Source organism: Loxodonta africana, chromosome 11 (assembly GCF_030014295.1).
Source record: "Loxodonta africana isolate mLoxAfr1 chromosome 11, mLoxAfr1.hap2, whole genome shotgun sequence".
Lineage (NCBI taxonomy): Eukaryota > Metazoa > Chordata > Mammalia > Proboscidea > Elephantidae > Loxodonta > Loxodonta africana.
This window is the reverse complement of record NC_087352.1, coordinates 73,335,997-73,356,897: the sequence shown is the minus strand read 5'-3', so window position 1 is coordinate 73,356,897 and position 20,901 is coordinate 73,335,997. Positions and strand designations below refer to the sequence as shown.

General features: G+C 40.0%; 1 protein-coding gene across 6 annotated transcripts in view; it reads left to right on the top strand.

Annotated features, from left to right (window-relative positions):
• The window catches only part of DTNA (dystrobrevin alpha), a 450,980-nt gene extending 431,585 nt beyond the window's left edge, over window positions 1–19,395 (top strand). For 5 of the 6 annotated variants that reach the window (XM_064294619.1, XM_064294617.1, XM_010586773.3 and 2 more), the window contains 5 exons: window positions 2,775–2,864; window positions 7,580–7,748; window positions 11,235–11,367; window positions 13,663–13,711; window positions 16,579–19,395. In XM_064294619.1, the coding sequence (XP_064150689.1) occupies window positions 2,775–2,864; window positions 7,580–7,748; window positions 11,235–11,367; window positions 13,663–13,680 (410 nt within the window). In that variant the 3' untranslated portion in view covers window positions 13,681–13,711; window positions 16,579–19,395. The remainder of the gene's footprint in view (window positions 1–2,774; window positions 2,865–7,579; window positions 7,749–11,234; window positions 11,368–13,662; window positions 13,712–16,578) is intronic. The other variant, XM_064294618.1, reaches the window with a different exon arrangement.
• Window positions 19,396–20,901: the final 1,506 nt, after the last annotated feature.

The window sequence follows — 20,901 nt, the reverse complement described above, 5'->3', positions numbered from 1 at the left end:
ACTGCTGGGGTACCCCAATCCAGTGACTTTATTAATTTGGAAGGAAATGTTAACACTTTTTAGAACCTTTTCTTGCCACCACTTTTTAAATTTATTAAGAAAAAAAAAAAGCTTCCTCCAGACCCTCACCCCTCCAGTCTCATTCCTAGAAGTTTGGTCCTTACCAATTTTTTGCTTATGTATAGATAGACGTGTACAAGTGTATGTTTATAGACACATATCCTTTATTTTCATACAAATAAGATCAGGAATTGCATTTCGATCTATAATTTGTGTTTTCTTTGAATTAGTAATATGCCATGAACATCTGTCCTGGTCTTCACATATAAATCTAAGGAAAGGAGGTACATATGTGATGTGATGACCACTTTTAAGGCAAAAAGGATCATCAACAAAGTCAAAAGATAAATAGACTTGAGAAAACCATTTCCAGCAGAGATGAATAAGAGAAAGATATCCCCCAAACAAAACTAAGTGAAAGATAGGAACACACACACACACACGCACACACACACACACACCCAGTGCCGTCGAGTCAATTCCGACTCATAGCGACCCTATGGGACAGAATAGAACTGCCCCACAGAGTTTCTAAGGAATGCCTGGCAGACTTGAACTGCTGACCCTTTGGTTTGCAGCCGTAGCACTTAACTACCACGCCACCAGGGTTTCCAAGGACAGACAGAAGAAGAAATATAAATTGACAATGAAGATATGAACAGAGATATTCAATCTCACAAATAATTGTAGAAATACAAATTTTAATAAAGATCACTTTTTGCCTAGCAGATGAAAAAAAAAAATTTTAATGTAATATCAATAATATATAGGGATAGCAAGAGTGTGAGGAAATAGACCTTCTCATCCATTGTGTGTGGGGAAAGGAGTGTTAACAAGTTTTAAAGGGCGAGAATGATGAACCCCTTAGTCTGTTATGAGGGAAAGGGCTGTTTGTTCTTAGCACTGAATGTGATCCAAGAGTTTTTAATGGAAATTACAAAATAACTTTGTTTTTTAATTTTTAGAGGGAAAAAGTCTTTTCCCTAAATCACATTTTAAATAAATCTGCAGTATTTTAAATCATTTGAACTTCTATTATAATTAATGTTTTACTTGCTTTTAATTTTTTAATTATTAGTTTCTTTATCATTATTTTCTGAGAAATGACAGAAGAGACTGGTTTATAAGCATAAAAAGTTCAATGTTACATAAATTCATTTGTACATTAGTTATCTGAAATCTCGAACCCTTTATTCTAAAGTTATTATGGCGATTAGCCCTCAGCACCATCTCCACCTTGCCCCACTCCCATGCCGGCCCACAAATACCCATTTAATCTTTAGTGTACCTAAAACATAATAATAATCCCTCTCTTCTATAGAGAAACATATTCTAAGTTTCAATACAGGGTACGAAACCAAAAAAAAAAAAAAACCTATTGCCATCGAGTCGATTCCAACTCATAGCTAGCTACCCTATAGGACACAGTAGAATTACCCCATAGGGATTCAAACTGCCGACCTTTTGGTTGGCAGCCAAGCTCTTAACCACTGTGCCACCAGGGCTCCAAGACATATATATATGCCATGTCTTGGCAGCAGGAACAAGAATGCTTCAGCCTTTTCCCTAAAAAAAAAAAAAAAAAAGATCCATACTCTGGGTTATTTGGTACACAGGTTTCCCCATTCCTAAAACCAAACCAGTTGCCACCAAGTCAGTTCCAAGTCGTGGCAATCCATGTGTGTCAGAGTAGAACTGCTCCATAGGGTTTTCAATGGCTGATTTTTCAAGTGACTGATTTTTCAGAAGTAGATCACCAGGCCTTTCTTCCAAGGTGCCTTTGGGTAGATTCAAACTTCCAACTTTTTGGTTAGTGGTTAAGTGCTATATGGCACAGCTGTTCTGGCAAAACCAGACATTTTATCTGTGTGGGTTTTTCCTAAGTGGGATGATCACACGTAATGTCTTACCCAGGACCATCCCTGTTTGTCCTGTGTGACACCGTCTTATTAATCCTGCCCCCTTCTAATGCTCAAAACTGCCCCTGTGCACCAGTGTTCATTGTAGCATTCATCACAATAGCCAAAAGATGGAAACAACCCAAGTGTCCATCAACAGATGGATAAACAAAATGTGGTATGTCTATACAGTTGAGTATTAGTTAGTCATAAAGAGAAATGAAGTTCTGATGTATAAGGTGATATAGCTAAACCTTGAAAACATTATGCTGAGTGAGATAAGTCAGACACAAAAGGTCAAATATTGTATGATCTCACTTACATGAAAAATATCTAGAATAGGCAAATGCAGAGAGACAAAAGTTTAATTGTGGTTACCGGGGCTGAGGAGAGGGAGAAATAGGCAGTTATTACTTAAGGAGGACTGAGTTTCTATTTGGAGTAATGAAAATATTTGAAAATGGATAGTGATGTCGATTGCACAACATGGCGGATGTAATTAATTTCACTGAATTATAATTTTAAAATGGTTAAAATGGCAGCTCTTTGTTATAACTATTGTACCACAATAATTGTTTTAATTGCCCTGATTTGGACACAAATTGTATGTACACCTCTCATTAGCCATCTCATCTGACCTAGGGGTCACTGTCCTAAGCATGGTGTATTTTGTTTAGGAAGAGAATAAAAGCACTTCTGAGGAGAAGTCTTACAAGTTTTCTTGTTTTAGGATGTCAGTGGAAATGATAACAAGCAATATGATAATTTAGAAAAAAGGAAGAGCTTTGATTTTTTTTATTGTTATTTCTCCATAAGGTTCAAGAAGAAATTTAAGGAACGATTTGCTGGTGGCAGCAGACTCCATCACTAACACCATGTCCTCCCTTGTGAAAGAGCTAAATTCTGGTGAGTCCCCAGCCCCCCTCAGCTGTCTGCTTGTTGCAGAGGGAGCCATGAATGGGGGGGCCTCTACAGGAAACCTGCTTGTTGTCATATGTAAAACGACTTATTAAATTAAAGGTCTCTGTGACATTGTGTTGGTGTATTCCGATTTTGTAGTAATGTTTATATTTTGCTGATTGGACGACTATTAATATGTGCTCAATGCAGAAAGTTAGGAAAACACAGAAAATAATAAAGAAAAATATTAAAATCAATCTATAATTCTAGGATCCAAAGATGGTCTCTGTTAACTTTTTTGTGTGTTTACTTCCTTGTATATCTAAAAATCTATGTATAAATTACTGTGTAGATATAAAACAGCATTGAAATTCAGGGGTGTATGTCTGTATATATATACTTCTGCATCTTTCATTTTATCTCGGTATATGATTTTCCCATGCTGAAAGCTTGGCAGTTTAAGTCCACCCAGAGGCACCTTGGAAGAAAGGCCTGGAGATCTGTTTCCAAAAAAAAACAGCCTTTGAAAACCCTATGGAGTGCAGTTCTACTCTGACACACATTAGGACCACCATGAGTCAGAGTCAATTCAATGGCAACTGATGGTGGTGGAGATAGATCTTATCCCCTTCGTGCTCCAATTATTTTCTGCTTTGGATTTTTTCGTTGATACTATGTGTATTCATTAATAGAAGCATCCTGAATCACTGAGTGTGTCTGAATTTTTGGTAGGTAGTATGGATTTTTTTTCTTGCCGCCTTCTACAAGCCTACCCCAAGTGTTTAGTGGTACATATGAAGTACCGCTAGTTATTCCCCAGAATCCCCACCAGGGCCTATTGGTACGGATGTGTAACAAATAAAAATTTTCAAAATTTTTACTTTTCTTACCAAAACTTCAGACATCTCATAGAATACCCTGTAAAAATAGTAATTCACAGCACACGCTTGTTTGTTTGGTTTCAAACAGTCCTAAAGGCCCTGCGTTACAATAACATGTACTGTCAGTGGTGCAGCAGCTTCCCAATAAACCTTGAGGCAGAAAAAGTACTTGGTCCCTAGAGGTACCCGTAAGCATGGAAGGGGTTATATTGCTGTCATAGATTGAATTATGTCCCCCCAAAAATGTGCGTATCAATTTGGCTAGGCCATGATTCCCAGTATTGGGTGATTTTCCTATATGCTGTAGATCCTGCCTCTGACGTTAATGAGGGCAGATGGGCAGCAGTGGTGATAGTGAGGCAGGACTCAATGTACAAGATTAGATTGTGTCTTGAGGCAATCTCTTTGAGATATGAAAGAGAGAAGCAAGCAGAGAGACAGGGAGACCTCATACCATCAAGAAAGCAGCACAGGGAGGAAAGTGCATCCTTTGGACCTGGGGTCCCTGCCCAGAGAAGCTCCTAGTCCGGGGGAAGATTGATGAGAAGGCTGACAGAGAGAGAAAGCCTTTCCCTGGAGCTGACGCCCTGAATTTGGACGTTTAGCCAATTTTACCGTGAGAGGATAAATTTCTCTTTGTTAAAGCCATCCACTTGTGGTATTTCTCTTATGGCAGCACAAGATGACTAAGACAATTACTATTGTCCTATTTGGAGTACAATTACATTGTCTCCAGATTTTCACGATTACAGTATTCTTTGATGAACTTATTCAGGCACAAATTTTTCCTGAATTTTCTGAATACTCTCTTAGGATACTTAGCCAGATATCATGAGCCTAAATTTTAATTGGACTTTGTTGTTTTACATTGATTTGAAAAGGTATTCGTACACTAGTTTCTGAGGGTGTGATTTTAACTAAATGCAGTTAGTGGAAATGATGACTGTTATTGATGGGCATTCTCAGGGCATCACAGTCAGAAGATAGTAGAAAGGGTATTTGTTTTGTATTTTTAAGTTGTAAGTTCAAATATTACCTCTAAGGTAGATTCTCTCCTGGCTCCCAGGCCCCTGTAGGCTTGTGCCATCTCTCCATTGTACTCCACATAGCCCTGGAAGACAGGAGAAAGTGCAGGGACAGAGATGGGGCCTTAGAACAAGAATGATCTGAATTCAATGCCTTCCATGTATTAACTGTGTGGCCACGTACAGGGTATTAACCTCTCTGAGCCCCAGATAGGAGTCCTGGTGGCGCAATGGTTAAGCAATCAGCTGCTGACCAAAAGGTCAGCAGTTCAAAGCCACCAGCCCCTCTGCAGGAGAAAGATGTGGCAGTCTGCTCCCACAAAGATATACAGTCATGGAAACCTTATGGGGCAGCTCTGCTCTGTCCTGTAGGGTTGCTATGAGTCAGAATTGGCTCAACAGCAACAGATTTTTGAGCCCCAGATCTTTTATCTCCAGAAAGGGACAATAATAAAAGCCTAACTGACTTGGGCTGAATATGAGATAATGTATAAAAACCACCTGACACACAAAGCAAGCGTTCAGTAGCTAGTAAGTGTGTGTACATGTGTGCATGTGTGTGTATGTGAGTTTATGTGCTTAGGAAGCAGAAGCATTTGGTTCACTTCCTAGCTTGGCATGGATGAGTTTTGATACCTCGCACTGCAGTTCCTCCATCTGTACAGTGAGAGCAGCAATAGCAATCCCGGGCCTCTGGGGTTAAGTGAGGATGAAACAAGATGGCATATGTGAAGCATGTCACACAGGGCGTGGTTGCTGTAAGTGCCGGGTCCACCCCCCAAACTGTTGCATATCTACTAAATAACAATATCTCCATTGAAACAGATGATCTACTTTGGGGATTCTTATTTGCCAGAGATCTTAAAAGTAGTGAATCAGAAACAGTTAAACAGTTGCAGAGTTCTTCTACATCTTTCCCTTCGTTTTGGGAATATTCAGCATTGCATAATGTTCTGGATATGTACATCTTTCTTGTACATTTTCTCCTTTTCCACCAAACAACAACCATGTGGAAAGAGTAAGGCTGGTGTTATCCCATTTAATAAAGTGAGGGGAGGATGGTTAAGAGACCTGCCTGAGGGGAAGCCCTGGGCAGTGCCAGAGCCCTGGTTTTAGCCAGACATACAGCCACAACAGCCCCAAGTCAAGCCAGAGAAAGCCAACACCTACAACACATAAAGGCAGTTTCTGCTAAAAACAGGAGCCATTATTAACTGTTCTTTGATCACAGGGCTTTGTAAATAGCCCTCGGGATTTTCTGATTCGCCTTGTGATTTAAGATCGTTTACTTCCTAATCGCAGTACATTTACCTGCTTCCATCCTTTCGCTTTGTTTGTATTTCTCTTTACTGCATTTGTATTTGTTTTTCTCACATCACGAAAAGGACAAAATTTTTAATGCATAAACAATTGCTTTGGCCATTTGTTCTCTATTCATATCTCTTTCTTTAGGTATCTTGTTCCTAGGCCTGAATCCCTTGCTAAATCACTTTTATTTCCTGGTTTTTTGTTTGTTTGTTTGTTTTTGTTTGTTTGTTTTTTAAGTTTAAGATTGGGAGTGTAGATTTTTAAATCTGGATTTCTTCATTAAATGACAGTGGGACTGCCACAATACCTAGTCTTTTTGGCCTTCTCCAGTATGTATTACCTTTGGAAGGGCAAAAAGAAGAATACTATTCTAGAGGTACAACTTCCTCTCTGTTAACATGCTTGTTTCAATTCTAAGGCTGTTGGAAGCAGCATTTCCTCTTGTTGAAATAAATAAATGAGGATCAGGAAAAAGCCACCTCTGATTGGCATCATGATCCAAAGTGACACGATGCTGACGTTATTTTCCAGAGTCACGTACTAATTTAAAAAAAAAAAAAATTTTTTTTTTTTTGTCCCTGTTAATTTGGAATGTATGGTCCATTGAAGGGGACTAAACTGAAATTTATCTTTGCAATATCTCTGAAGAACGATTTTCCAAGAAAACCGAAAGGGTAAAATTGAAGAAAACTCTTTCTCCTACTAATACCATACCGAGTTTTAAACATCTTTATAGCATAAATATACAAATAAATATCTTACTGATTAATAAATCTCTGATATTCCTTCAAGCAGACATCACAAGATATTTATCTAGCAAGACCGTAGTCATATAATGAGATTACAACAACTATAAGAAATAAAATCTGAGTATCCCAAAAGAAAAAAAATCCTGGATTTAAATTTTTTAAAGCCTCTATAATTTTATAATTAGAATTAAATTAATTCAAAATTGTTGCTGTTATTTCAGATTAAGAATTACCAAATAGGATAAAATAACAGTAGTTAGTACATTATAAATAATGGTGTATACCCACTGCCCTAGCAAATGATGACTGAAAACTTATTCTTTTTATAGAAATCTCAAGTACTGTTGCTTTATTCTTTTGTGATTCTTTAAAATATTAAGTAAATATTTTATTGTTGCATGTTCAGTATTTCCTAACTGAGAGTAATATTAAACAAAAGTAATGATGACTTTACTGAAGACTTTTCTGGAGGGGAAAAAAAATGGAAGCTTTAATAAGTGAAACCTGTTATTAAGAGACAAAAATTTTTCATAATATTTCTAAGGTGTAAAAGAAAGTGCTATATACCAAATGATGTTATAGTAATTCATATCAGTGTCAATTCTCATTTAGAAAAAATAAACATTTATTTGACTTATGTGCTATAACTGATAAATATCATATACAGCACAGGTTATGTTATGGTATGTCCAGCCCTTTTTTTGCAGATTATAAAACTCTAATGAGCCATTCTTTATTTCTTCAATTCTGTGTGATAGAGGTGGGAAGTGAAACGGAGAGTAATGTGGATTCTGAATTTGCAAGGACTCAGTTTGAGGATCTGGTTCCATCGCCAACCTCTGAAAAGGCTTTTCTCGCACAAATCCATGCCCGAAAACCTGGGTACATTCACAGCGGAGCCACCACAAGTACCATGCGCAGTGACATGTGAGTATCCTTTCTTGGAGCTGTTTTCTAGTAACAGAAAGATCTGTTGGGAGCAATAAGGAAAATTAAAACACGGTTGCTTAGTCCTATATTCTGGAAAGGGATCATGCAGTTTCCCTGTCTGTCAGAAGAGGTAGAAGGGCACTGCCTTTAAACTTGGCATTTCTACTTTTCCCTCCTACGATTTCCAGGGAGTATCAGTAACTTAGAAGCCCTGGTGGTGCAGTGTTTAAGAGCTCAGCTGCTAACCAAAAGGTTGGCAGCTTGAATCCACCAGCCGCTCCTTGGAAACCATATGGGGCAGTTCTACTCTGTTCTGTAGGGTCACTATGGGTTGAAATCGACTTGACGGCAACAAGTATCAATACTTGCATGTTCAGTATTTCCTAACTGAGAGTAATATTAAACAAAAGTAATGATGACTTTACTGAAGACTTTTCTGGAGGGGAAAAAAAATGGAAGCTTTAATAAGTGAAACCTGTTATTAAGAGACAAAAATTTTTCAATAACTTAAACCCACCAGTGGCTATTGGGAACCTGGTTCACCGAAGGTACCGCACTAGATATACACAGAATAATATAACAATTGCTACCCGCCTTAGAGGAAGGAGCCCTGGTGGTATGGTGGTAAAGCAGTCAACTGCTAACCGAAAGGTCAGCAGTTCCAACCCATCAGCTACTCAGCAATGTAAAGATGTGGCAGTCTGCTTCTGGAAAGATTACAGCCATGGAAACCCTATGATCAGTTCCGCTCTGTCCTATAGGGTTGCTACGAGACTCGACAGCAACAGGTTTGATTTTCTGGTTTGCTTTCGAGGAGCTCACAGAATAGTTCAGAAGATAAGTCATCCTGCCCTGTGAATTTGCCATCCCACTGATGGTACAATACACACTTGTCTGTACTTAAAGAATCCCGTTATGCTGGAGAGGCCTTTTTTCAGCACAGATGTAAACAACACAATATGAGCACTCAGAATTGAAATAAAGCTGCCTAGGCGGTGCAAAGGGAGCCCTGGTAGCACAGTGGTTAAGTGCTTGGCTGCTAACCAAAAGGTCTACAGTTTAAATCCATCAGCTGCTCCACGGGAGAAAGATGTGGCAGTCTGCTTCCATAAGATGTATAACCTTGGAAACCCTATTGGACAGTTCTGCTCTGTCATATGGGATCGCTGTGAGTCGAAATCAACTGGACAGTACCTAACAACAACATGTGTTGCAAATGGTTTGCAGTTGACTGCTAAGCTAGAAGCTGGTGGTCTTAACCCACCCGGTGGTACAGCAGAAGATAAGCCTGGTGATCTGCTTCTGTTAAGATTACCTCCAGAAAAAAAAAAAAAAAAAAAACCCCTGTGGAGCAGTTTCTTCTGTGTAATATATGGGGTCACTGTGAGTCAGAATCCACTCGACAGCAACCAACAACAGAATTGAAATAAATAAATGTATAAATCTCATTATAAAGTAATCCAATTTGGGTACCATTGAATAATTAATATTAAATACAACATGTTATAAACCTGACCCTTGAAAGAGTTATTGTGTAAAGATTTTCACCCTATTAGGTGAAAATCTGTACCTTGACTGAAGCCAGCAGAGTCAATGACATCCCCACGAGATTTTCTGTGATCCTAAGACAGCTCAGGAGCCCTGATGGTGCAGTGGCTAAGAGCTCAGCTGCTAACCAAAAGATCCACAGTTCAAATCCACCAGCCACTCCTTGGAAACCCTATGGGGCAGTCCTACTCTGTCCTATAGTGTCGCTATGAGTAGGAATCAACTCAATGGCAACAGGTTTGGCTTTTTTGGTGTGGATCAGCTAGAAGTCACCAGACAAGGAAACGAAAGCTGAGGAACAGACCTACAGACCCAGCTGGGGAGAGAAGAGGGAAAAGAGTAAAAGGAAGGAGTGGGCCTTTAGGAAAAAGAGGCCAACTACTTGAGAAAAAGTGGGCAGAGGCTGGAAAAAGGGACTGTTGAAGACTAAAAAACTACAGAAGGATGATAGAGCATGATGTGAAAAGTCCATCAGACTTGTCTTGAAAAATAAACTGCCTGTTTTAAACATCCAAAAGAAAAACTAACCAGAGGCCTCTCTGATGTTTTGGCTCTCAACCCATGTAGTGAGTAAAAGATCAGTAATAATGTGAAATTATAAATAGATCTGGCTTGAAAGCCAGCTGCAAAGGGGCACAGCGTAAGATCAAAACAAAATAGTCATAATGTAATTTAAAATGGCAGTATGTTCTGCTTTTAATTTTAGTTGGCGTTCTTTTCCTCTCCTCTATTTTTTTTTATAATTTAGGCTTTGTTACTTGTTATTCAAAATGGTGAATTAGCTGTCATCTGTTTTGTCTGGTAAATACATATCTATTTCACTTTTTATAATTAAGCATGTACATGGTGGTTACCTAAAATCTCCTTGTTCTAATCATAAGATCCAAGGCTATGGCTTAAGCCGCCCCTCAGCTGGCCTTGGTGTGCTAAGCAGCAGTACCAGCCAAAACGCGGGCCCCAGGAGATGGGGAAGAAACCTTCACAGAGGCGTTGCAGACCCACTGAGGCCGGCCCCAAACCTCCAAAGATAACGAGAGCGTGTATATGGATATAAATAAACATGAACAATGACATTTAAGTTCCAGCCCAAAAACTTCTATTTGACTTCTCTTTTCATTTTAGAGGATATGTAGTATCTGTAAATATCTATGCTGTCCAAACATGCACTGTGTTTTACCCCAAGAATATTTTACTGATATAATTTAGGTGGTGAACCTTTGTTCAGTCCCATGAAGAGCTTTGCATACCCTGGGATAAATAGATGGTGTTACACATTAGTGAATGAGGTCATTCTTATTTATTTCATCATAGAGTTGGACAATTTAAATGGATCATTTAGATTCAGAGATAATATAAATATTTAAGATCAAAAGCTATGGGTTAGAGAATTAGCCTTTCTGGTATAGACTAGCTAATATTCTGAGACTCAATTCTATTATAAAAAATAAAGTGTGTATGTGTGTGTGTGTAAGATAAAGAGAGTTAAATTATGAACAAATGTCCTTAATTACGATTTCACTACAAGGCTCATTCGACTTATTCCAAGTGTTCTTGGGTTCCATAAAAGAAAGCCCCCACATTGAGAAAACTTTATATCCCCTCAAAAGACAAGCCTGCTTTTTATTAAATTTGAAAATCATTTAAAAGACCCACCAATCCCTGTAAACTGTAAAAAAAAAAAAAAAAAAGATAACCAATTAACATCAGACTGCCATAGAAAAATTGCATATGAGAATACCTTGATTGTATATTTCTCGTAACTGCCAAAGTTTTTTTAACCATTTCCTATAGGTAAAAGAAGCCTATAGGCATGGAAGTGAACTGAACAACTAATGAGGGGAAAAAGTGTCCACAAAACTACAATTAACCCAGGAATTCCGCTCATAATTTTTCCTTAAGATTTCCTCCCAATTTCCATCTGTGGTTTATTCCCAGTGTTACAGAAGACGGGGATCCCTATGTGCGGCCCGAGGACGAGAATTATGAAAATGACTCTGTCCGGCAGCTGGAGAATGAGCTCAAGATGGAGGAATACCTGAAGCAGAAGCTGCAGGATGAAGCCTACCAGGTACCGGGAGCCAGACCACACACCCACCACTCCCACCCCAGCTTTCTCCGTAGCTGGGTCTTGTACATTACTCGCACCATCGGTGCCTTCTCCTTCCTTCACCCTCCCCTTCCGGAGTATTCTGATTGTACTCCTTATTCCATGTATTCTAGATAGTGAGCGTTGTAAATGCTTCCCCTAGCTGTCACTCACTATGTGTTCTTATAACTTGTAATCTGGAAAGTGAATAGAGGCCTTGTGGCATTATCTCTCTTAATGATCCAGACTCTTCCTGGATCATTAAGAAAGATACATCTGTCCTCATAGATTAAAAAAAAATTCAAAAAATAGGGCACAAGAAAATTGAATAAGCATAATTATGTCGCCTCCCTTGGAAACCCTGGTGGTGTAGTGGTTCAGTGCTACGGCTGCTAACCAAATGGTTGGCAGTTGAAATCCACCAGGCGCTCCTTGGAAACCCTATGGGGCAGTTCTAGTCTGTTCTATAGAGTCGTTTTGAGTCAGAATTGACTCGACGGCAACAGGTTTGGTTTGGGTTTTTTCGGTCACCTCCTTTGTGAGGGAAGTGGATGCATTTATCCTCATCCCTTGCTCCCTGTCCACCTCATGCCGCATGTAAGTATGACAGTGACAAACCTCATGGAGAAATGTGGGGAACCATAGGCTTCATGATCAGCATGGTGTGGATGGACAGATTTTTCAGACGTACCAGAGTACAGTAACCCATCTGAGAATTCACTGACCATAGCACATGCAATTGGGAATAAACGTTCAATTGTTACTCATCCCAAAAACAATGCCATTATTTCCCAAGGAGATGGTTCTACTGCCTTGTTTGTCTTTCTTGTATGTTTCCTTTCCCTTTAATCCACAGGTGTTTTGTTGGGGCTCTGGGGGTTCAGGGATGTTTGCCTGTGCAGACCTGCTCTTCTCCAGGCCCCGGGAGTTATTTCATCATGTCAGGCTTCCTGTCTCAGGGCCATCTGGCTTTCTCCACTTTCTTAGATCAGCAATGACCCTCTTATTCTGTTAGTGAAGGAAAGAAGCTGGGAGAACAAATTACCTTCTACTTCTCATATGTGTATAAAGTAAGCCTTGAAATATTTTCCAAAAAAGAATGTAGGAGAGATGGAAGTTGAAACCCACCATCCCACCCCAACAATATAACACAAAAGTTTGCCTCTTTGGAGTGTTCCATTCACCTTTGCACTTTAAGAGCTATATTGTAGAAGCAACAAAAATGTTGGCCTAGTCATAAAAATACAAAATAAATAAGAGAGACTATATATGAAAACGAGTCCCTAGTGGTACAGATGGTTAATGCGTTCCACTGGTACCCAAAACAGTGGCAATTTGACTCCAACCAGGGGCAACTCAGAAGAAAAGCCTGGTGATCTACTTCTGAAAAATCAACCATTGAAAACCCTGATGAGCACAGTTCTACTCTGACACCCATGGGGTCTCCATGAGTCAGTTTTGACTCAATGACAAGTGGTTTTATATATGAAAAGCCATGTTCCAATGCTACAAAAACTGTCAAAGTCTCCTGACACAGGACCCACGGAGAGTGTTCTTTCTTGGCAACTTCTATGGCTTGTCCACAGAAGTGAATTGGCCTGGAGGGAAGCTGCCAGAGCATCTCTGGGAATGCTGAGGGGTGGTATTCCTACATGGCTCATTTGGCTTTGCTACCCTGAGAGAGAGAGATGTGGCTAAATCATCAACGTTCTGGTTTGTGCTGTCAAAGGCATAACCCTCATTGGGCTCATATCAGTTTCCGCATTTGGTGCCAACAGCCACTGAAGCTGTGGAGGTTCTATTTTTTTCCCCCCTAGGGAGGCAGCCTTTCACCATTCAGTATAAATATTAGAATTTATTTATTTTAATTAATTAGGAATTTAACCTTATGTGAGTAAAGTAAAGGGAAATTCTTTTCATGACTTAAGATCCACTTGGAGTTTCGCCATCACCTGGTAAATATTAAGTTCCTTCTCTCTCTCCTTTCCCTCCATGCCCAGTGACTTCAAGGTTCAAGGGCAGGGCAGGGGCTGGGAGAATATAATGGGCCTGGTTAGTGTCTCCCTACTCAAGACATATGCCCTGGAGAACGTCGAGGTGGTTGCCTTGAGTGCCCTGTAAGCATAAGGTCGTTTGATGGATTGGAATGCTACCTTCATTCATTGGACTTTCTCTCTCTGTCTTTGTGCATGGCTTTCAGCCAAATAATTCACCAGCTTGACTGCATCACAGACTTGACATGTCACCTTTCTTGTTTGTGTCCTTTGTCACCCACAGGTCAGCTTGCAAGGTTGAATGCAATATCCTTTTATCACTCTCCTCTCAAGTAAGTACCCTCTTATTTTGGAGGAAGCGTGATCACCTTACACTGAATTCTGACAACTTATAAATTCACAGTCGCTCTCGCTCAGATGTTTCTGTGTAGTCAGATGTCCTCCTTCCCTGCTGATAGCAAAGAATCATCCCTGTTTTGGGAGCATTTCTTAGAAGCCAGTGAAGTTTTGGCAGACATCTCAAGGAGTTGATACTTTTGTTTTATTCATTAGGAAGTTGGCACAGAAACTTCTCTAACACTAGAGGTGCCCCAGAAACCCTTTGTGACTATGACATTTTCATAACCACATCACCAGTCCATAGCAGCATCCAGGTTGGCAGCCTTTCCAGCACTTGAGAAGGAAAAACATCCAAGCTTGTTCAGCACCATTAGAGATGGGTCATCTTCCTTAGTCTTTCTACACTTAGGCTCCCAAAGATCAAATATGTGTATCTTCACAAGTCAAAGTAAAACTAGGTATAATGAAAGAAAACAGAATCAAAACATGGAGGAAACATTCTTCAGCTATAGCTGAGTCAAATCCATTGTGAAATTCAGCAGGATATCAATTAATTTTAAAAGTCATTTATATGGCGTGTGATCCCACCCCAAGGATCTACCTAAATACACCTTTTTAGGACTATTAGTGCCCCCTCAATAATTTTTTTAATGTAGAGAGAATGGCACTTGGGGGCATGATAAGTTTAGTATAATGGTCTTACGTATTGGCTCTAGACTCCAGTAGACCTGGTTTCAAATGTGGGTTCTTCCACATCGTGGCAGCATAGCCTTGGGCAAATTATTAAACCTCTGTGAGCCTCAGTTACCTCTGTACAACATAGATCATGGCACCCACCTCACAGAGAAGTTGTAATCACTGGTATACTGCTTTAAGGAGCTTTCTGTAGTGACCAAAACCCTACTATTATGAGTGTACTGCATTCAGTAACTGGGAGCTACTATAGTTATTATATAAGTATATAGGAGCTACCAGGACTCAGAACTAGCTTGTCCTCTCTACTTTTATAAATAAGGCGAGGACTCAGCTCGTTTGCAGTGAGTCACAGAAGTATGCATGGTTTCTCTGGCTCCAGCTAATGGCCGTTTAGATGTTCCCCATTATAGTTCAAAACATGTGCACCTCCCACAGTAATCTGGCTGCACTGGCTGAAGGACTTGTGCCTACTTTAGTTAAACGTCCTTCCCCAGCCACAGAACCCCCTAACTCCACAGTGAAGTGGACTGTAAACTCTATCAACTCTGGTTGTTAAATTGAAAAAGGGATATATCTCCTAAATGACATCAATTAGCCACGAATACATTGTAGCTCAAAAACTGTTGACCCCTGTCTCAGGTGTCAGGTTAAGATTAAGCAAGGAAAAAAAAAATCATGACATAATTGCTGTTATGAAATGTGCCTTATGAGCCATGGGGTTCTTTTGGTATGAAAGGAGGGATTGTGTTGACCGCCTTCTATTCTTGGATTTGAGACTGCTACACCACATGCTCTCCTGATTCAGTATGATTAGGGTGAAACAATTCCCAGGAGCTGTTTCTGAAAATATTCACTCTGGTTATAACAAACCTAGTCCCAAAGGAGCGAGCTGTTTCTTTTAATAGCATGCTCTTTCTCTTAGCTCCAGCAATGTGATTGTTTTTATTCTGTATATTATTTAAACATCAGTAGCTAATTCTAAGAAAAATATATATTTTTTAAGAAACCAATAAAATATCCTTGACATGAGCCCAAATAATAAGTTGCATTTGATTCTTGTACCTAAAAGCCAGAATTTTCAGTACTTTGACAGTGCTTAGGCCATTTTTATCTTGTGTTGCAAATTTGGCAGTGAAAATTTAAAAAGTTGTGCCTCCTGACATAATACTGCATCCTGCACGCTAGCTAGCTGACATTCCACAGTACTCTACATGAGCCAGCCTCTCAACACCTCAGCCACTTAGGCATAATTCATTGAAAACCTGATAGAACACTGCAGAAGCTAGTTCTATCCTACTATAATTTTTCTTAATGGAGCCAAGAAATATAGCTAAAATTTTAGAACAGTTTCTATGATTGAAATCTTTTTATCTGGACTTTCTGACTGTGCTACAAGACCAGAAGTTATCCCAGAGTATATGCATCTCTTAACCAAGGGTCCTGGAGCCAACTTCATCGGCTTGAAGTCAATTAGCCATCCACTGAGGCAGAGCCCTATGTGGGTAAGGGGCAGAAGGTGGGATACCAGAGAGATAGAAGACCCATCCTCTGCTCAAAAAGAGTTTTAGGCCTATTTGAAAATAAACATGCACTTATCAACACATTAAAAAGAGTGACTAGAGTTAAACCTGATTTATTGTTTCTCAGCTAGCCACTTTTGAAGAAACAATATGCATAAGGGTTAGCGCTTAAGCTATAGAATCCGCCAAGACTTCATCTGGGACCACTCAGATCTTGGGTTTATCCTTTAACCATCATCTGGCCACATGGTACCATTCTCCTTGGCCAGCCACATTCTAATTTCAGATTTAGGGAGATTGGGCAATCAAAAACAGATTTTTTTTTTTAATCAGCTTGAAATTGTGATGTTGGGTCAATGGTCTTATCTCCCTGTCCAAAGGACAGTACAAATGGCCCCGCTTGGGCTGCTTTGCCCATCCAGAGCTGCCTCCAAGACTCAACACAAAGGACATCTTGGCCTTTCTTTCATAAGGTCCTAAGACAGTAATTCCTGACTGTCATAGGAAGGAAGCAGAGGGTGTATGTGTGTGTGTGATGTGTGTGTGTCGGAGGGGTAGGGTTGGGGGGGGATCCTAAACTTCCTAACCCTAACTTAGAGAAGAGTTCAATTCTTTAAAAAAAATTACACATTCCTTATTCCCAGGCAAGCTATAGTCAGACAGATGATGAAAGTAACATGAGAGCTGGTGATGCTGGAAAGCGCTGCACCCACACAGAGGAGGAAGACAGCAGCCTGACAGCCACCTCACGGAAAAGAGGAACCACCCCACGCAGCCGCTCCCGACAAGCCCCCACCCTAAAGATGTGTTCTGCTGACTGTAGTGCAGCTAACATTTTGTTCTGAGATTTGTAGCTCATAGGTGTGTGTTTTGAGAAGGAAAAAAAAAAAAAGACTTTTATTTAAAGCTAACTTATCAGCTCCATCTTCTGTAACCTGGCTCGTTCCTGGTAAAGAACACAGGCTGAACCCCACACTGCTGTTCTACATGATGGCAGTATTAACACCCATTTTCAATCTTTGCACATGATATTGAACCTGTTCAGTTTACAATGACAATATTAATACTGTTTATAGCTAGACATTTAATTTCTGAATTCTTTTGAGATTTTAGCAAAACCGTTTATCATACACTGTACATTTTTTTTTTCCCACAGCAGTTGGAAAAAAACAACCACTTGCAATGAGTCACTTGCCCTGAAGGATTTGTTCCTCAGTGTAGAGACTCAGAGTCCTGCAGCCAAGAAGGGTCCTTGGCCTCCATGGCCTGCATTTGATGCCAAGTCCCTACGAGCAGTGACTTGAACCAAACACACCAGGAGAATCCATTCTTTGGGGCTTCTTTTCCACTTAGGGGTTGTTTTCTTTCAAGATACCCTAACAAGTCAGCCATAGAATTTAGTGTAAATATTTTTTTCCAAATAGATATCATATTCAAAAAAAGGCAACATTCAAATGATATAGAATCTAGTTTTTAAAATCAGCACAGATCTTCTTAAAACTGTGAACTATGTTTTGAAATACTCGTTACTAAAGCTGTTTTTAAACCACAGGTGCCATAAGATCCCCAAACAGACTAAAGTGATCTATGCTCTTCCATGGTCTTGTTTCCTCTCGTTTTAGCTTTAGGGAGCATGTCTTTAACTGCACCGCTCAGTCCTGAGTTTCCCTATCAGGTTGTTTGGAGGCCTTCAGCTTTAAATGTACAGGCTTAAAGTGCGCTTGCGAACGTTTGCTCTCCTTTTATTTCTGAATGTTTATTGCCTTAGCTGGCCACCTGGTGTTCTGCATGCAGCCTTCTGTGGTCATGTGAGAGGAGACAGGCACTTCTAAGTTGAGTTGGGATTTTGCACTTGGTGAAAAGCTGATGTGCAAAAGAACCGTCAAAGGAAGGAGGATGAAAGACTCTATAGATGGTCCTTTCTGAGAGTCCTCTTAAGGGAGAGGAGCCCCGGTGGCCCAGTGGTTAAGAGCTTGGCTGCTAACCAAAAGGTTAAGGGTTCAAATCCACCAGCAGCTCCTTGGAAATCCTATAGGGCAGTTCTACTCTGTTCTAAAGGGTAGCCGTGAGTCAGAATCGACTCAGTGGCAATGGGTTTGGTTTTTTGTTTTGTTTTTTCCTTAAGGGAGACCTAAAGACTTCCCTTGGGGATTCTGGGGAAAATGCAAAAATAATCTGTTTGTTACAAGATTTCATGGAGGAAGAAGAAAACTGCAATGTTTTTGGTACATTATACTTAAATTATGAGCTCTGGAATGCTGTTTTGCCTTTAAAAGAAAGAACATCATTTTGGAACAGTGGTTCTCAAAGTGTGTTCCCTGGGCCAGCAGCATCAGCATCACCTGGGAATTTATTAGAAATGCCAATTCATAGGCCCCACTCCAGGCCTACTGAACTGGAAACTCTGAACGTTGGGCCCAGCAATCTGTGTTTTAATAAACCCTTCAGGCGATTCTGATGCACACTCAAGTTTGAGAATCCCTGTTTTAAAATAAAGTTGTATAATAAAATCTCTGAACAGGCTTTATTCGGAATAAGCAAGAAAGGTTCTAAGTCAACTTCAAAACTTTAGTGATTAGATTTTGCTTCCAGGGCTGGCAAAGACCTTTTTCTGCCCCCATATATCTACTCCTTAGTTAGCAAGCGCCTGGCTAAGAACCGATGTTCTGACCAGCATCTTCGAGCTCTCTGCAGAGGTCATGTCTCTACATTTGATCAGAAATCATCACCTTGGTGGCCCTTTGGAACAAAGTCACTTGCCTTGGGGATTTTGCTCTTGGTCGGCATTAGTAAGGAGCTCATCCTGCCCCTTGATAGACTCAGTCATACTTCCCTCAAGAGAACCAGCCTGACAAGTGTCCCTGAGCTCAGGCTGACACCAAAGTGGCCCAACTGCACAGTTCTCAGATTTCTTTGCCCAGATGTATTTTATTGTGGGTTTTGTTGGTGTGTCTTAACGTTCATCTCTTTTCCACTGCCCATCCTCTGTGAAACCATACCTCTCTAGATGGAGCAGGTGGCCACTGGTGCCTCATACTCAGTACTTAAAACCACTACATCCCAACTACCTACGTTGCTGTCAGCTCTAAATCATAGCCAGGGAGTTTCTGAAGCTGGAAATCAGACCCTGCAATTGGCATTCTGCCGCTGCCTGGACTGAGCTGACATACACTGTCATTTTGTGTTTCTGCATCCAAAAGTTTGTTTAAGGTGTGAACTGTTTTGCTGATAACCTTCCCCCCTTATCATAGCTTTCATTGCCAACTCCATCGCACGGTTGTTGATACCATCTTGCAAAGCCATTGCAAGGACTCTGGAAACTGCTGCCAATGACCAATTTCTGACTAACCAGCCACCTTTTCTTTCCCTTAGCTCCACGTCAGCACTGAGACCAGACTCAAGCACCCCTGTCCTGTAACCAAGACAAAATGGCGTGTGTTGTTTTGGTTTTTTGTGTTTTTTGGTGGGTTTCTTTCTGTGGCTCTCCAAATTTACTTTTGGGGCCTGATCTAAATGCAAACCCAGCAGGTTTCACCTGTCCATTAGACACAGCTATATCTTCTGGTGGTTGTTTCTTGCTTGTTCCATGTTGAATTGCATACCCATCCCCAGAGATGATGGCCTACTATTGAGCACTGGTCTAATGCAGCCAACCTTCCCCCAAAGCACCATGTTAAGAGGGGGAAGGGTGATATCTACTGTATGGGATTTAGGAATCAGTTGTGGTTGGTCAGGATGGAAGTTGGTGTAAGTTTGATTGGTCAGAGGGAGATGTGCTGGAGATGGTGAAAAATGGATTCTTGAATGATCTACTCTAAGGCAGGGAAGGTTCATTTGTAAGTAGTAATGTGAACTGAATTGCATTAAGAGTGTGGCCTTTGTTGTGATATACTATGTATTTTCTTATATGCATGAGCCAAACTGTTGCATCATAATTTAGCACTGATGTCTGCTTTTATTTTTGATCATCTTTGTTCACCTTTATTAGTTTTGGGCTGTTAATGTAGATAGACCTTGTAAATACGGCAACCTTTGGTTGCTGCAGTCACCTAGGTTCAAATTCCGATTAAGGAGCCACAGACAAGAACTCCACTGTGTCCTCAGAAGAGAGGGGATTCTTCCTTTTGAACCAAAAAGAGAAAGAAAAAGAAATCAAAAGCATTACATCTTGAGGCTAATTAACCATAAGATATTTTTAATTATGTCTACTGTAATTTGACACCATTTGAAATAACCAATTCCGAGACACTAAAAAAAAAAATTTCACAATATTCATTAGTATTGTAACAAAACTACTATTGTATGGATTTTTTGTATTGCTGTTAAGTATTGTTTTGTGTGTGTGTGTGTTGGAACCTACTGGGGACATGTTATATTTTGAAGTGATTAAACTATTTAATTGTGTGTCTATATTTTGGAATGGAATTATTTCTTCATTAAAAGATGTTTTTAAAAACGCTATATCTTGTGTTTTTTATTCCTTTGTTTCAGTGAATCTTTCCTAAAGTCACATGGAATCAATCCTTTCAAAGGAGAAAGGCTACAGCTTGCAGGGTAAAAGCAGGGAGCACTGACTGGGCATTGAGCAACTGATGCAAAATAGCTCACCTTTCCCTTCTTCAGGGTTCACAAATTTTTAAAATACTATACTGTTATTCATGGATAGCCTTGTTATAATCAATCTGGTGCTGAGTGATAATACTAATAGCTAACATATTTAGTGCTTTCTTTATATCAGACACTGTTCTAAGCACTTTGTTACTTCACTCACCTAATCCTTTGTATTCCCTTACTATTGGCCAAATACCATCTAGCAAGGTATTTGGCAAACAATAAATGCTCAACAAGTATTTGTTCAATGAAGGAATGAATTGGTGACTTTTGTTTTGTTTGTGCTATAGCTAATGAGAAAGGAGGATTAGCACCCTTGGAGGTCTGTATGGTGAGAGCAACAGGAATCAAATTAG